General features: G+C 42.9%; 1 protein-coding gene across 3 annotated transcripts in view; it reads right to left on the reverse strand.

Annotated features, from left to right (window-relative positions):
- Positions 1 to 2,812: 2,812 nt before the first annotated feature.
- The window catches only part of MAP3K5 (mitogen-activated protein kinase kinase kinase 5), a 272,639-nt gene continuing 256,476 nt past the window's right edge, over positions 2,813 to 18,975 (reverse strand). For all 3 annotated transcript variants that reach the window (XM_068231644.1, XM_068231643.1, XM_068231642.1), the window contains 2 exons: positions 4,650 to 4,726; positions 2,813 to 3,492 (listed from right to left, as the gene is read on the reverse strand). In XM_068231644.1, coding sequence (XP_068087745.1) covers positions 3,429 to 3,492; positions 4,650 to 4,726 — 141 coding nt within the window. In that variant the 3' untranslated portion in view covers positions 2,813 to 3,428. The remainder of the gene's footprint in view (positions 3,493 to 4,649; positions 4,727 to 18,975) is intronic.

Genomic DNA, 18,975 nt, shown 5'->3' on the forward strand with positions numbered 1-18,975 from the left:
AATGATCTTTTGAGATTCAAAAGGAAAGCTGTATATAGCCTGCTTGTGTATGGATGTATTTTCTATGTGTGGACATATTGTACATCAATCTACTTCCTGTTTTGGTGGCCATTTTGTTTGTTTATAAACAAACTTTTAAAAACAGTTTTTGACTACTTTTAATGCGGCGGGGAGCGGCGAAATTGTGACAGAGGGTAATAGGAGATGTCCCCTAACACACTGGTATGTTTACTTTTGTGCGATTTTAACAATACAGATTCTCTTTAAGGAATGAGAGGAGAGGCGGCTGGGAATGTGAGATATGTTTTGTAAGTCAAAGATATCAGGATGTTAATAACAAGTTAATGTGAATTTTAAATGAGAGAGCAGAGTCCAAGGTGACTCCTAGGCAGCCTACTTAAATGACTGAAGTTATGGAGTTATTGTTAACATTTAATGTTTATTTTTATTTATTTTGTTACCTCATTTATATGCCTGGTGGAGTGTTTGGCTACTAGGGATGAGCTTCCAGATTCAAGTTCTGCATTTTAAATGCAATAGAGCCTATACATATGCGGGCTGCAGATGGGGCTTAACTCACCCTTGTTGCCACCTCTGGCCGCTGCACTTCACATCACATTCCATCACTCCAATACTTCATCCTAAAGCCGGAAGGAAGAAGTATATGAGTGATGTGGAACGCTACATGGAGTGCAGTGGACAGATGCAGCAACAAGAGTGCATTAACCACCTTTCCAAGCGGACCACATGTGTAAAGGCTCTGCTTCATTCAAGACTCAAATTCAGAAGCTCACCACAAGTGGCTGTAGCACTGGTGTTCTTTAAATCATGGATAAACAATGCTAGAGCTCATTCAGCTCCAGCATGGCTATCATACTGCTGCTGGCTCCCACATACTTTGGCCTGCTCCAGTCTCCCTTCAAGTTTCCTAATCCAGTTTGCATCCCGTTTCTCCCTTGAATGCCGGTCCACAACCTATCCCTGTCTGTCCTGCTTGCCATTTAGTCAAGTGTGTAACCGATCCCTGTCCTGCCCGCCAATCCTTTTACCCTGTCCTTCCGCTGTAACAAATCAACTCCTCTACGCTTGAGAAAGCCTGGAGGAGGGCCGGGCGAAACTAGTCATGTGACACGGCCTGCAGGTCACTGAAGTTCACACACTGGTTTGCTGCCACGCTGTATAAGGAGTTGATTTGTTACAGCGTGTCTCCTGCAGGGAGAAACTTCATGTATGCTGCCCAGCTTGCTGAATCTATGAGGCTCACTGGAGACTATCTACACTGATGGTGGAGGACATCCAAGCAGTCAGCTGAACCCAGCGGTGGTGAGAGCCCGCCTGGGCAAGTGCATTCATTGCTAGCCTTGTGTGGCTGAGGGGTGCATAATCTGCTATTGGAACTGTGCCTACACCTTGAACTGTGTATTACTAAGGCTGCCCTTTCTGAAAAGCATTAGTTTGCAATTGAACTGAGGGAGATGCCTGGTGAGCGGTGTAATCGCACCTTATATCTATCATAGACTATAAACAGTCTTCAAGCGGACAGTGTCAGTATACTGAGTCAGCCTTACAGTGTGGCAGATTAAGAATCACAGAGGATGTATATTGCAGCATCTGGGCTGTGGATTTGAAGCATTCATTTACTCAAGTCAGAATTGTATTGTGGAGTACCCACTAAGTCTGTCAAGATAGTTTGAGTATGATTGCTTTGCTGCTATGTGTGGTTCAGTGTGTATGGTCAGCTGACATCTAGCTATACACGGCCGTGTATTTTAGGGGGGATAAGGGAGTTTTATGTGACCGCATTTTTCATTCAATAAACTTTTGTGATATTTGCTAGTAAACGCTCTTCATAGTCTTTTCTATCTTTGTCTTTTCATATGGAAAGTGGCTCCCCTGATAAGGGTATCAGATACCTAGATACCTCTATATCTTCTTGCACTCCTCAATTAATTTTTATTATTATTATTATTATTATTATTATTTAGTATTTATATAGCGCCGACATATTACGCAGCGCTGTACAGTGTATATATATATTGTCTTGTCACTAACTGTCCCTCAAAGGAGCTCACAATCTAATCCCTACCATTGCCATATATTTATATTATGTAGTGTAAGTACTGTAGTCTAGGGCCAATATTAGAGGGAGCCAATTAACTTATCCGTATGTTTTTGGAATGTGGGAGGAAACCGGAGTGCCCGGAGGAAACCCACGCAGACACGGAGAGAACATACAAACTCTTTGCAGATAGTTCCCTGGCTGGGATTCGAACCAGGGACCCAGCGCTGCAAGGCGAGAGAGCTAACCACTAAGTCTGTGCAGGGTGCCGAAGTCTCTGTGAGTCAGTCTGCGTGAGTCATCTGTGCAGGGAGCCGAAGTCTGTGTGAGTCATCTGTGCAGTAAACCATAATTACAGCTTGTAACAAAAGAGAGATATCGCCACACTTCTGCTGTACCGCTCAATGGGCTGCGGTAATTTACCGAACTTCAAAGGCAGCTGTGAAAATCTTTATGAATTAGCACACAAAGATCTAAAATACCGAATGTGGTATTTTCCCGCCCAGATTTTTTTACCGAACACACTTTATGAATGATAGCCAATGTTTCTCTTGTCTGTTGAGTCCTACTCAACCTGGCAATATGCCTATATAGCTGCACTATATGCCTATATATATGCCGATATATCTGCACCATGCTCAGACTATTGGGACTATCAATTCCAGTATGGGGGTGTGAAAAGGTTGGCGTGGCAACAGGTCTGGTCGTTTCACTTGCAAAATAAAAACTAAAGACAAAGAAGACCAGGAAGAATTTTCTCAGTAATTTAATTGCCAGATTAGTTGTCACAGTAGCTTTAGAACAAGCCAACAATGGTACAATTCACATACTGAATATTGAACTGGTACAGTTTGTTATTTAAATGAAAAACAATTGAACAACACATAGATCTCAATATTTTTCTCCTGTAAAAAGTATAAATAAAAAAACGCCTTGGACAATAAAATGATTGAAATATAAACATTATCCAAGATACAGTAAATAAGAAAATGTTATTCCCAGTGACTTAACAGGTAAGCTTGCACCCATTCACACAATTGTTATGTATGGCATACAAGGTCATAAATATTGTTCTCACATTTAGGTTCTCCACCTTTAGTAAAACAATCTGAGTGATAAAAGACTGCAGGCCCACCTGGCAGTAATGGAATATGTAACCACTATCATGCCTACAGGGTAAATCTACTATTGCAGAGAATACGAACAGGATATATAGCCATGTATACTGGGATGCCATGTGGTGTCCAGTAGGTCAGAATCTTCTCAGGATAATGTGAAATTTTCACAGGGTAAACAAACACAGTAATAAAGTGCAGCAGTGTCTCTACCAAAAAATCTGGCTTGTGTTAAAGCTGTACAAAGACATTTGTCAGGAAGACTGCTTGTTTCTAAATTCATTGATTGCCTTCCAGATTGCACACAAGGTTCCTCCCCTGTAATGAGAAATAAAGAATATTAAAAGTAGCAAGTGTCAAATCACAGACATTTCAAATAACATGCATTTTGAAAAATAAATTCTCCATTTGGTTCCATGTCCTTTTTGTTTTCTTAATCAATTTGAAGTTTTCGTTTAAAGATAACCAGAGACGAAGCACCCTCATGTATGTTACCATATATATCAGTGGAAACATTAGAGAAGACACATACCCTGCTCTCTGTTTCATTCTTCACTGATCAGCTTGCTTGTTATCAGCTCTGATAAAATCCCTGACTGAGCATTGAGTCTGGCTTTGCTCAGGAATCATTATAGGCGAGTCATTATAGCAGAGCCAGAAGGGGGCAGGCTTGGGCTTAAAAATACATCAGTCTCAGCTATAATGATTCCTGAGCAAAGTCAGACTGAATGCTCTGTCGGGGATTTTATCAGAGCTGTTAACAGGCAGACTGAGCAGTGAAGAATGAAACAGAGAGCAGGGTAGGTGTTTTCTCTAATGTTCCCACTGATATATATGGTAAAATACACGAGGGTGCTTAGTCTCTGGTTCACTTTAGGCCTTATTTGGGACATGGCATTTTGGAAACTTAAAGTGCACCCAAGGTGAAAATAAACTAATGAGATAAACAATTGTATTTATCCTCCTACTTCTAAAAATGATTTTTTTTATTTTTTTAGACATCCCATGGTTTTATTTATTATTTAAACATTAACAAAATAGATTGAATGTTTTGTTGTCTCTGCTCAGTGGCAGCCTATTAAGTCTCCCTAAATGAATATACATGAACTATTGACCTTTTTTATCTCCCTCTGCTCTCAGAAGTTGTATTCTGCCAAGAAAAGGTTTATGGCTGTAATTTGCTTATCAGTGACGTTTACTATACTCCCAACAAGAAAAAAACTGTCACTTCCATGCCTAAAAATTTACTCTTTCAGGCAGAAAAATAAAAGAAGTAAAACAGCCTGGTTTAATATGTTTTGCACTGTACATACACATGTTTATCTCATCATGTCACCTCGGCTACACTTTAATATTCTCTGAATCAGTATTTGTGGTCAATTAGAGTTACAGTGAATGTAAAACTATAACAATTTTATACAAAATAATAGGAGCTACCGCTGGTAAAATCACCACATTTTAAATCAACGATCTACCTGAGATTCATCATCTTCAAATCATCTCTGGTGACATGCCACAGAATATCCTCTAACCGATAGTCTTCTGCCAAGAACTAAAGCCAAGGTAGAAAAGAGTATTATATTTACAAGTATAAAGTTTACAGCAGATCATTCTCATAAAAGACCACATCCTCGCTTCTTGGATCTCCCTCTTGCACTTTACCCAAGAATTTGAACTTTTACCATAACTCTATTTCTGTGGAAAGTTTTCATCAATGCCACCTGGGACATTTAAATTCATTGCAAAGGTTTTGGAAAATGACACAAAATTACAAAGTAACAATATATACAGTGTGACCATTTTATGTTACACTGCATCAAGTAAGACACAACATAAATGTGGCAATACAGATAGAACGGTATGCACCAAAATGTACAGCAATTACAAAAAACAATAGGAGAGAGAGCCCTGTCCTTGTAAGCTTACAATCTGAAGAAATAGAGGGAAAACAAGAGGAAAGGCAATGTGTAAGCTGTATTATTAGTGGCTGTGAATCCCTCTATTAGATTCTGCAAGAAAAAGCATTTGATCTGTGGCTGGAGGGAAAGACCGGGGTTAGGTTATATGCTTGCCTGAAAAGAGGCGTTTCTATCCATTTGAACTTAATCACTGTTAAAGTTTGCCTTGTTCACTTTTTAAGCCCAATCTACAGGATACGATTCTTTGTACGATTCGATTACGATTCTATTTACGATCCGATTAAATCCGACATGTCCGATCGGGATTCGATTCAGTTCGATTTGCCATTGTTTTGCAATGTCAAATCGAATTGAATAGAATAAAATCGTGATCGGACATGCCGGATTTAATCGTATCGTAAATAGAATCGTAATCGAATCGTACAAAGTATTGTATCGTGTAGATTGAGCTTAAGTTTAGCTGGGCTTTAAAAAGACCTATACTCGTGTAGGGATGAAGGATGAGAAGACCTGGGTAAGGATTTGTGTAGGGATGAAGGGGGGTGAGACCTGGGTAATAATATGGGAGGAAGCTGTGCACAAGGTAGGGAAACAGGATTTGGCAATGAGGAAAGTCTCTGTTGGGAGAGGGAACCGAAGATGCTAGGGAGTTGTACACAAGAGAAAAGGCAGAAGTGAAGAATGGTATGCTAAAGTTGTTTAATATTTTGTCAGTTTTCTAAATGAAATATGAGCCCTCCCTCCTGTTTTCTGTCTTTGGTGAAACAGATCTACTTTTTCTTAACAGATTTTTTATTAATTGTTCGTTGTCCAAGGAACAACGAACGACAAAAACAGATAACCCAGAGTGCATTCAGAGTCAGAAAGAGTAAAGAAAACAATCTCATAGTAGCATAATATAGTCACAATAAAGCAGAAAAATAGGACATATAGTACATATCCAATTAAAACAGCCTTTGTGCAATACAATACAATAGAACATGGAGATATCAAACATCAGAGGTCACATTTAACCATTAGTTATAATTTCTTTTGAAGCTTAGTTGGATCACCATAATTAAACTACCAATACACATCTTGTACCGAGACATTTATATTAGTGTGGAACTATAGTGTCCAGTACCTCCACCCAGCAAGCCTATATCTTTTCAAACGTTGCAATTTGACCTTGTGTCTGGTATATAAAGCGATATATTTGAGTTTTCCGATGTCTTCCAATTAACCAATGTGGGCAGTGCCTGTAATTTTCATTTTTGTAAGAGACATTTTCTACCATAAAAATATAGTGTTCTAATTCATTTCTTTTGTATTTGTTACAACTAACATCAATCAGTTTACCCAATAAACATTGGTAGGCCGCAAGAACCACCGACAAGTTCAATTTGGATTGCAGAAAATGCATTACTGACTTCCAATATTGTTGTGCCAATGGACAGGACCATACGCAGTGCATGAAATCAGCTGCCCCCGCTCCACACTAATGATCACGATCATTATGGATAACACTAATCTGAGCTAGTCTGCACGGCGTATAGTAAATTTGGTGAAGCCGGGGCGTGGCTATGCGCGGGACCTGAGCAGACGTAGGGAAGAGGAGCTCCGCATGCGGCTTTTATAATCCTATTCAATCCTGCTATTCCTTTACATTTTCAACGCCGTCTTTTCATCAAATCTGCACTACAGCACTCAGGGATCACTTCTATGACAGCAGTGAATAAATACTCGCGGAAACTCAGGAGCACGAAGGGATCTCTAGCCTTAGCGGAAGTAGGCCCGGCCGCCATCTTGCCTAAAAAGACAAAGACGAAAAGTATACAGACCATGGATGCCGAGGAGGATAGAGAGCAGCCAGACTTGGCGACTGTGCTTGCAGCAGTCACTGCATGCAAAGACCTCATCACAGAAACGCGGGACTCGCTGGCCCAAAAAATTGACCATGTCGAGACCCAGGTATCCACTCTCAGACAGGACGTCCGAAATATCCGTGTTCGTGTTGGGGAAGTGGAGCGACGCGTTGGGGAATGCGAGGATGCCATCCCACCAATACGTAAATCCTCCGAAGAGGCCTTAGCCCGGGTGCGCCAGTTGGAGGAAAAAATGGAAGACAGCGAAAATCGCAATCGACGGAGTAATCTTCGCCTAATAGGCCTACCGGAGGGAACAGAGGGCAACGACCCGGTGGTATTCATTACTAACCTGCTGCGAAAGCTCTTTCCAGAGGCGCCGTTCTCTACATGCTTCATCGTTGAACGTGCGCATCATATCCCCGGGCTCTCCTCCAAGGCCCTTCATCTTTAAAATGCTTAATTATCAAGATCGCGACACTGTCCTGAAGGAAGCAAGGAAACTTGAAGAGGTCCGCTATGAAAACGCGGTTCTTATGTTTTTTCCCGACTTGGCCACTGAAACCCAACGCAAGCGGAAGCTATTCGACACAGTGAGATCTCGCCTACGCCTTAAGGGTATTCAGTACGCCATGCTCTTTCCAGCCCAGCTCCGTGTGACGCATCAGGAAAAAGCTCACTTTTTCACCACGGCATCTGAGGCCTCGGACTGGCTTGATAAACTGCGTGAATAAAAGAAGAGTGGTAAGATCTACCCTTTGCTTAAACTTTCATTATGTTCCTGAGTTAACCGTTAATATTAGCTGTGAAATTCGGAGACTACGTGATATCCAGGCACTCTGCTGTTGTTTACAAGATGGCCACCTCGGAGTTTACCCAGGAGTTACGTGGCCTCTGTGTTTGCACTACTAACTCTCTGCTACTGAACAGTAACGATAATATAGAGACTCTGCATTACAACTGTTTATCTGTCAAAGGTGGCTACTTTGGAACTTTATTTCTTACAACACGGTGGAACCTGTGACTCTTGGCCTGCTGGCTGCCGCTGCCTGTGTGGCCTCGCTGTGGCGCCGGCCTTCCCTGGTGGGGTGCGGGGGCCTCCGGCATGTCTTTATCGGTCGTGCGGGGGTCCCCGCTCACCTCGTGGGGGGGGGGGGGGGGGACAACCTAGTTTTAATACACGATCCAGTGCCACACACGGCTGCGGAGGATAAATGAGGCCTGATCTCTCAGGGGCCATGTGTGAATTCTCGTACCTTTCTCTACCTCCTTCCTTAATAGAGAACTGGCAACCAAGGCCACATGTAACTGCCGAGATGGTCCCCCTGTATGTTTAAGCCTCCTGTTGTTCACTGGACTCTCCCTTGGATTTGGAGATAACTCTTTATCACTGTTCCCTGAGTGCCTACTATAGATGTTACGATTATGTTATGTTTAAAGCCAAAAATATTTCGCATGCGGAAGATACTATCAGTATAGGCAACCGCACAGTCTATGTTTCCTAACTACGGGAGACAGGGTATAGGCATCTTCGGCGTTGGGGTGAAGCTGCAGGGTGGGTTTGGGTGGGGGGTTGGGGGGGGGGGTTTCGGGGAACGGGTTCCATATCCTTCTTCCTGCCTAAGATGGTCCGGTTTCTGCCTCCAATCCGTAGGCTATGCTCCTGCTTTTATTATCCCTGCTATGTAGGTAGCCTTTTCTGTGCTATGCATATGTTAAACCATGACTAATAGATCTGAACAGGTAAATTGTATTTTATGGAACACCAGGGGGCTCAATTCTTCTATAAAGAGATCCTTAGTATTTAACTTTCTCAAAAAACAAACCCCTCATTTAGTAATTCTGGTCGAGACTCACTTGACTGGCAGTAAGTTAATGACCCTCAAAAAGCCATGGATTGGCAACTGTTACAACTCCACCTACTCGTCGTACTCGAGAGGTGTTAGCATACTTGTCAGGAAGGGACTCCCATTTCAGCTACTAGACCTTGATCTGGATCCCTCCGGCCGGTATATCCTGATACATGCTAAAATACATGAAACCACTTTAGTGCTAGTAGGACTATACAATCCCCCCCCCCCCCCCCCCCCGGATCATCCGATCTTATACATGAAATTGCGCAAAAAACACTTGCCTTCTCAACTCCATACGTTTTCTTACTTGGTGACTTTAACATGGTCCCGTCTCCAACAATTGATAGGCTAACGCCAAGACCCTCAGAACCCACAGCACTACATGACTGGTCGCAGGCTTATACTCTCTGCGATGTTTGGAGGTGGAAACATCCAGATAAACCGGGGTATACCTGCCACTCAACATCTTATCGGACTATGTCCCGCATTGACCTAATTTACAGCTCTACCCTAGGCTTAACCTTAATATACGATGTGACGATGCTGCCCAGGGGGATCTCAGACCACTGTCCATTAGCCCTACAACTGGATCTCGGTATCACTCGCTCGGACTCGGTATGGAGATTGGCCCCACACTGGCTCGACATACCCAGAGTTAAATATCACGTAATGGACTACATGAAAGAGTACTGGCGGCTCCCTCATGACCCTGTCCCAGCCTTAATCAAATGAGACGCCTACAAAGCTGTAACCAGGGGCGCATACATGTCAGGTGTTGCCGAGGAAAAAAGACAGTCTAATATCATTATGCAAAATTTAGAACAAAAAGCATTGGCAGCAGAGCAAACTTACATTAACACTAAAACTGATGAGGACTATGACTTATGGCAGACTTCCTTGACCCTACTCTCCACTAAACAATTAGATTACACTAAACAAGGGATCCAAGTCAAAACAGTTAGGAGTTTTGAACAGGGCGATAAGACAGGTAGACTCCTCGCCCAATTAGTAAGACAGGATCAAAACATGACTCAGATCGCAAAAATCACTACAGCACATGGTAACGAATTAACACACCCGGGGGACATCAACGCCGAGTTCCAGAGCTTCTATACACACCTATACACCTCCGTAATCACAAAGACCCCCTCAGACATCCAAGCCTACCCATCGCAGATTTCTCTCCCCAGACTCTCGGTGGAGGATAGGGACCTTCTGGAGGCGGACATCACTCTTCAGGAGGTGCGCCAGGCAGTATCTACCCTTAAGCCAAGGAAAACCCCGGGACTTGATGGGCTCCCTACGGAACTCTACGCCAAATATAGCAAACAACTGTCTCCACAGCTCTTAGCATTATTTAACCACTTAAGGACCGCAGTCTTTTCACCCCTTAAGGACCAGAGCCTTTTTTCCATTCAGACCACTGCAGCTTAAATGGTTTATTGCTCAGTCATACAAGCTACCATCTAAATGAATTTTACCTCCTTTTCTTGTCACTAATACAGCTTTCTTTTGGTGCTATTTGATTGGTGCTGCGATTTTTACTTTTTATTCTATTCATCAAAAAAGACATGAATTTTGGCAAAAAATGATTTTTTTAACTTTCTGTGCTGACATTTTTCAAATAAAGTAAAATTTCTGTATACATGCAGCGCGAAAAATGTGGACAAACATGTTTTTGATTAAAAAAAACCCATTCAGTGTATATTTATTGGTTTGGGTAAAAGTTATAGCGTTTACAAACTATGGTGCAAAAATTGAATTTTCCCATTTTGAAGCATCTCTCTCATTTCTGAGCACCTGTCAGGTTTCATGAGGTGCTAGAATTCCAGGATAGTATAAATACCCCCCAAATGACCCCATTTTGGAAAGAAGACACCCCAAAGTATTCACTAAGAGGCATGGTGAGTTCATAGAAGATTTTATCTTTTGTCACAAGTTAGCGGAAAATGACACTTTGTGACAAAAAAAATAAATAAAAAAAAGTTTCCATTTCTGCTATCTGGTGACAAAAAAAAATGAAATCTGCCACGGACTCACCATGCCCCTCTCTGAATACCTTGAAGTGTCTAGTTTCCAAAATGGGGTCATTTGTGGGGTGTGTTTATTGTCTTGGCATTTTGGGGGGTGCTAAATTGTAAGCACCCCTGTAAAGCCTAAAGGTGCTCATAGGACTTTGGGCCCCTTAGCGCACCTAGGCTGCAAAATAAATGTCACACATGTGGTATCGCCTTACTCAGGAGAAATAGTATAATGTATTTTGGGGTGTATTTTTACACATACCCATGATGGGTGGGAGAAATATCTCTGTAAATGAGATTTCTTTTGATTTTTTTACACACAATTGTCCATTTAAAGAGATATTTCTCCCACCCAGCATGGGTATGTGTAAAAATACACCCCAAAACACATTATACTACTTCTCCTGAGTACGGCGATACCACATGTGTGACACTTTTTTGCACCCTAACTGCGCTGAGGGGCCCAAAGTCCTATGAGTACCTTTAGGATTTCACAGGTCATTTTGAGGAATTTATTTTCTAGACTACTCCTCACGGTTTAGGGCCCCTAAAATGCCAGGACAGTATAGGAACCCTACAAGTGACCCCATTTTAGAAAGAAGACACCCCAAGGTATTCCGTTAGTAGTATGGGGAGTTCATAGAAGATTTCAATTTTTTTTCACAAGTTAGCAGAAATTGATTTTTATTGTTTTTTTCACAAAGTGTCATTTTCCACTAACTTGTGACAAAAAATAAAATCTTCTATGAATTCCCCATACACCTAATTTAATACCTTGGGGTGTCTTTTTTCTAAAATGGGGTCACTTGTGGGGTTCCTATAATGCCCTGGCATTTTAGGGGCCCTAAACCGTGAGGAGTAGTCTTGAAACCAAATGCCTCAAAATGACCTGTGAAATTCTAAAGGTACTCATAGGACGTTGGGCCTCTTAGCGCACCTAGGTTGCAAAAAAGTGTCACACATGTGGTATCGTCGTACTCAGGAGAAGTAGTATAATGTGTTTTGGGGTGTATTTTTACACATACCCATGCTGGGTGGGAGAAATATCTCTGTAAATTAAAATGTTTTGATTTTTTTTACACACAATTGTCCCTTTACAGAGAGATTTCTCCCACCCAGCATGGGTATGTGTAAAAATACACCCCAAAACACATTATACTACTTCTCCTGAGTACGGCGATATCACATGTGTGACACTTTTTTGCAGCCTAGGTGCGCTATGGGGCCCAACGTCCTATTCACAGGTAATTTTGAGGCATTTGGTTTCTAGACTACTCCTCACGGTTTAGGGCCCCTAAAATGCCAGGGCAGTATAGAAACCCCACAAGTGACCCCATTTTAGAAAGAAGACACCCCAAGGTATTCCGTTAGGTGTATGGTGAGTTCATAGAAGATTTTATTTTTTGTCACAAGTTAGTGGAAAATGACACTTTGTGAAAAAAAACAATACAAATCAATTTCCGCTAACTTTTGATAAAAAATAAAATCTTCTATGAACTCGTCATACACCTAACGGAATACCTTGGGGTGTCTTCTTTCTAAAATGGGGTCACTTGTGGGGTTCCTATACTGCCCTGGCATTTTAGGGGCCCAAAACCACGAGGAGTAGTCTGGAAACCAAATGCCTCAAAATGACTGTTCAGGGGTATAAGCATCTGCAAATTTTGATGACAGGTGGTCTATGAGGGGCCGAATTTTGTGGAACCGGTCATAAGCAGGGTGGCTTCTTAGATGACAGGTTGTATTGGCACTGAAGTGCAGGAATGTTCTCAAATCATGACCTGGACATGGCAATTAAGTCGTACCAGCAGTGATCAGAAAAAAAATTTCTGTCACTGCGGTGGGGCGGGTGAGGGTTTGGCCGGGTGATCAGAAGCCCGCAGGGGGCATATTAGGGCCTGATCTGATGGGTAGCAGTGACAGGTGGTGACAGGGGGTGACGGGGTGGTTGATAGGTGATCAGTAGGTGATTACAGAGGAGAATATATGCAAGCAATGCACTGGCGAGTTGATCAGAGGGGGTCTGGGGGGCTAATTTAGGGTGTGGGCAGGTAATTGGGTGCCCGCAAGGGGCAGATTAGTGTCTGATCTGATGGGTAGCAGTGACAGGTGGTGACGGGGTGATTGATGGGTGATCAGTGGATGATTAGAGGGAAGAACAGATGTAAACAATGCACTTTCAGAGGTGATCTGAGGGTGGGTCTGCACGCAATCTGAGGGTGTGGGTGGGTGATCAGGTGCCCACAAAAGGCAGGTTAGGGTCTGATCTGATGGGTGGCAGTGACAGGTGGTGACAGGGGGTGATTGATGGGTGATTGACAGGTGATCAGTGGGTGATTATAGGGAAGAATAGATGTATACAGTACACAGGGGGGAGGGTCTAGGGAGGATCTAAGGGTGTGGGGGGGGGGGTGTGTTCAGGAGCCCCCAGGGGGCAGTTTAGGACCTAATCTAAAAAATAGCGTTGAGATAGTGACAGGAAGTGATTAATGGGTGATTAGGGGGGTGATTGGGTGCAAACAGGTGTCCCAGGGGTGGGCAGGCCCCCGATGGGTGCAGTGGGCGATCAGGGGGCAGGATCAGTGTGCTTGGGTACTTACTAGGAGGGCTGCAACCTGCCCTGGTGGTCCCTCAATCACTGGGACCACCAGGGCAGGAGGCAGCCTGTATAATACGCTTTGTATACATTACAAAGCGTATTATCCGCTTTACATGCGGAAGATCGGGGGTTAACAACCCGCCGCCGCTGCTAATTGGCTGGCGGGTTGACGTCGCGGGTGGGCACATCCAGCGTGCGATCCCCGGCCAGCTAGTCCGCAACGAGCCGCCGCCGATCGGCGTATTGCGCGGTCGTTGCGGGCTCCACTTTGCCGCCGCCCGGCAAGTGGTTAAAATCACAATCCAGTAATATATATATATATATATATATATATATATATATATATATATATATATATAGATCTATATATATATAGATCTATATATATATAGATCTATATATATATAGATCTATATATATATAGATCTATATATATATAGATCTATATATATATATAGATCTATATATATATATAGATCTATATATATATAGATCTATATATATATATATAGATCTATATATATATATATATATATATATATATATATATATATATATATATATATATATATATATATATATATATAGATCTATATATAGGTGGTTGGGAGGGGATCAAGGGATACATGGGGGGGGGAGAGCTGGAAAAAAGTTTATTTTTACACTAAAATCGCACAGCCTGTCACGGCTGCAGGCTGTGCGTCTCTCCCTGTCACACAAGATCCACAGTGACAGGGAGAGGGAGGCGGAGAGGGAGGCGGAACGGCAACTATGTTGCCTTTCGGAGGGTGATCGCTGTGATTGGCTCACAGCGATCACACGGCAGGGAGCCAATCAGTGACGGCTCCTGCCGATACCCGGAAGCCTTAGCTGTCATAAGACAGCTAAGTGCAGCCGGTTCGGTGCGCGCGATCGCGGCAGGGAGCGGCGGCGCCGGTGATAGAGATCTACGCCCTGCCAGCCAGGAGCCCATCAAAACAGGGCGTAGATCTCTATCACTGCGGTCCGGAAATGGTTAAGGAAACACTTTGGGAAGGGAAAGTCTCCCCTACCATGTCCGAGGCGTTGATTACAATAATTCCAAAAAAGGGCAAGGATCCATCTCTCTGTTCCTCCTACCGCCCCATCTCCTTGTTAAACGTAGATAGTAAAATTCTAGCAAAAATTATGGCCACCCGCCTTAATATGGTTATCACTTCAATTGTCCACAAGGACCAATCAGGATTTATTCCCGGGAAGGGATGCGACATCAATCTACGTAGGCTATTTACAAGTATATCAACTCGACACGACAACTGTGGCTCTAGAGTTATTGCATCCCTTGATGCCGAAAAAGCTTTTGACAGTGTTGAGTGGATATACTTATGGGAAGTTTTGGAAAAGTTTGGGGTGGGTCCTAAATTTATTACCTACGTTAAGGCTCTCTACTCTGCCCCCATGGTAAAGGTTAGAACCGGGAACAGAATCTCCTCTTTTTTTCCTCTCGGCCGGGGAACCCGTCAGGGGTGCCCGTTGTCACCTGCACTTTTTGCACTGGCAATGGAGCCCCTGGCGGCAACCCTGCGCTCCTCTCTGGAGATCACCGGATTCCGTGTTGCTGGCCTGGAGGAAAAAGTGTCCCTATACGCGGATGACTTGCTCCTGTATCTTGCTGACCCATCCACTTCCCTATCCACAGCACTATCTATCATTGACGATTTTGGAAGGTATTCTGGGTTGGTAATCAACTGGAGCAAGTCACTGCTGTTGCCATTGGATCCTTGCCCTCAGGTATCACCACCCTCTCATCCGCTTCAGGTAGTGTCCACACTACGGTACCTTGGCGTTGATGTCTCCCCTACAATCTCAGATTTCTATGATCTTAATATTGCTCCCGTCCTGACACACACTCGGGGAAAATTACGGGCCTGGGCAACACTTCCTCTATCCTTAATAGGACGCAGCAATCTTATTAAAATGTGCATACTCCCTAAGTTCTTGTACATTTTCCGCAACACCCCTGTTCTTATCCCTGCCCACACCTTTGCAGAATTGGATAAAATAATTGGATCATTCATTTGGAACTCCTCATCCCCTCGTATAGCGTTAAATAGCCTACAACTACCTGTGGACAGGGGTGGGATTGCACTTCCTAAATTTAAATTCTATTATTGGTCAGCTGTCCTAACGACAGTATATTGGTGGTTCGCACAATCAGACTACAATCCGGCCACAGTACTGGAGGCGTCGCTGCTGGGTTCACTCGCAGCTCTTTCCAGTTTACCCTTCCGAGGGCCCAAAGCAACACCATCATTAACCACTCCTATGAAAACAACCGCAAAGGTCTGGGAGATAGCAGGGGCATACTTGACACGGAAGGGGCAATGGTACCCACATACACCTCTATGGAACAATATCAAACTCAAAGAGTTTCTCTCAATCCCTGACCCGAGCATATGGGCTACTAAGGGCATTCTCAAAATCCAAGACATAGTTGATGGCAACTCCCTTAGACAATTTGGGAGCCTCAAACAATTGTATAACCTCCCAAATTCTATGCTCTTTAGATTCTTTCAATTGCGCCACGCTTTCAATGTTCAGTTCAAGGACACTGACCTCTTAGTGCAATCCCACCCCCTAGAAGACCTACTATCGCACTCAGGACTCACAGGGGTTACTTCCCAAGTATATGCACTTCTTATTGACAGAGAGGCCAGTCTGACCAATAAGCTTATGAATAAATGGCAAAAAGATATCCCCGATCTGTCCCGGAGGGAATGGGAGGAAACTACGGCAAGTATGGTACCCACGCCTATAGCTGCCAGACACAAACTAGTATCGCTAAAATTCTTATATAGATCATATATCACTCCTCATAGACTCCAAAAAATGGGGAGAAAAGACGATGGGAAATGCTGGAGATGTGGAGAAGACGAAGCTGGCTTTTTACATATATTCTGGTCTTGTGCTCACTTACATGAATATTGGGAAAACGTACAGGACATGCTCTCCATTCTATTTCATTACTTAATACCTTACACTGCTAAAGCATGTCTGCTGGGGATTTTTGGGGATATTGCACTCTCAGATAAAAAACTACACCTAGCTCGTTTACTCCTTATGTATGCCAAAAGGGCGATTGCCATACGATGGAAAAAATCTTCTCCTCCATCTCTAGTAGATCTCAAAAAAGAAATCAATTTGGATGTTCCTATCTACAGGTCTGTATACGAAAACAGAGGCTCCCTTAAGAAATTTTACAAGATCTGGAAATGTTGGTTATTATTCTGTCATATAGACATTTAACTGTATTTTTTTTTTTTGCTTATTGGGTCTACATAATGTCTAACTGCTATTGGAAATTTTTTTACAATTGACCTTTGCGGGGGGAGGTGGGGGATCGGACTGGAACGGGGGGAAGGGGGGAACCCGATTTGTATGTGTTGTTATATGTTCTTTTATGTGTTGAAAACAATAAAAAATGTTTTACAAAAAAAATTTGGTGAAGCCATTTTAACTGAGTAACTTTGTCTCTAGAGGAGATCACTGTTTTATGGTAAGTATCAGTCAATTCCTCCCAGGCCTCAGATGTCAAAGAAGATTCCTCCAACTGCCACTTATCACAGATAGCCTGAACTTTCCCTCTATGTCTATATGATAGAAGAAAATGGTAGTATCTAGATATTAACTTTTCTTTATTTTTATTTAGTAGTAGTAATTCTAGAGCAGAAGGGTACACCTTAGCATCAGACAGGCCTAGTTGTGACTGAACACAATGTCCACTTCAGTTTGGAGACTAGCATCCCATCTACCTTCCCCAGCCATCCCTGAATAGAGGTAAGTTGCGTTGCCAGATAATATATGAAGAAATGGGGTAGAGCCATTCCACCCTGATTAACAGGCATCCTAATGCTGGGTCGAGAAATCAGTCGCCAACTAGCTAGAAGCCAGGCTTACAGATAACAAAATTTTTGATACTTTTCAGTCAGGATTCAGGAAAAGGCACAGCACTGAAACGGCAATAGTCCAAGTAATGAATGATCTACTTACTGCAAGAGACAAGGGTGATTGCTCAATTCTGGAACAGCCTGAATCAAAACGATCTAGACATCACTGGGAATACCCACCTCTGGTCAACCCGAAGAACCCGGTACAGAGGGTAAAGACCACAGAGCCTAAGCAGGATCCTAGGAACAATGCCTCCACCCCCAGGCAGTCTTGTCAACAATTGGAGGGAAAATCTATACAATCGGACGAGGGAGAAGTATTCAGCACCCCCGTAGCCACAGGACCGTACAAAGAAAAAACCCAGCCACTTACCCTAATAGAGACTGAGCTACAATCGCCAGATGAACTTCTAGACCTGAGCACATATAGCGAAATACCAGATAATCTGACCCTGGAGGCTCCGAATATTCCACCTAAATTGAATTTGGACCAAATAGAGGTCCTGTCTTCACTATCACCACGGCAACCCACAATTCTCTCCAAAGAGATGGAGTCCCATAGGACAAGAATTCCAAGATTGAACAGACGATCTGTAAACGGCCCTAGAATACAACACAAGCAAATCACCGACTATTATCCCCTAACACAGGAACCCAGTAGCAGTTCAGGGTCCAACATCACAGGAGGAACCTCATCATCTTCTTTTTTTAGAACTGCCTACGGTGAGACACCACCATTACGACCAGGAATATCCAACTCCATTAATTTCTTGACACCTCTCACAATATCATCACCCATGAGGGCCATAAAGAGACCGGCTCCAAGCCCAGAAAGAGGGAAAAAAGAGGTGGCAAAAAAAGCAAACCGAAAACTGTCCATATAACCGAACAAACAGAGGTGTCTACAGATGATAGGAAACCCATATTTAATTTATCTTCATATAGACTTAATCATGCAGAGGAGAACGTACTAAGCAGGGGACTCTCATTCTGTCCAACAAAACCAGCTAACTTATACGAGTTATTCATAGATGTAAATGCTTTCACAAGAAAGCTCACTCTAAAAAGATACTTCGCAATAAAGAAGATACAGGGCCACACGACTCCCAGAAGTCAGACGACGAAGCCCATTATCCTGACTACCGACAGTGATGAACAGACGATAATTGTAGATGAAGGAGATATGGCTCTAGAGAGATACATACACACCAATCTAAAAAATAAATCAACATTCTATCCGACGAATCAGAGAGGACCCTATATTGAGAGCTTCTACTCACTAGTTTTGGATGACTTCAAAAAGATGGAGAGGAGAACTACAAATCATAACCTAACTAGAGCAGAGAGCTCGGCCATCAAAAATTTGGAGAGGAACCAGGATATTATAATCAAGCAAGCAGACAAAGGCGGAGGGATAGTGGTAATGAACAAAACCGATTACCTTAAAGAAGCAAAGAGGATCCTCAGTGACAAAGAGTACTACGCGACCCTAAGTGAAGACCCATCAAAAAAATATTCTGAAGGTCTTAATAAATTTATCTCATGGGCACACGAAGAAGGGATTATTAGTAAGAACGAAAAGGAATACATTCTGATACCCAACCCCAGTATGGCTCATTTTTACCACCTACCAAAAATT

The sequence above is a fragment of the Hyperolius riggenbachi genome, chromosome 4 (assembly GCF_040937935.1).
Source record: "Hyperolius riggenbachi isolate aHypRig1 chromosome 4, aHypRig1.pri, whole genome shotgun sequence".
In the NCBI taxonomy this organism is placed as follows: domain Eukaryota; kingdom Metazoa; phylum Chordata; class Amphibia; order Anura; family Hyperoliidae; genus Hyperolius; species Hyperolius riggenbachi.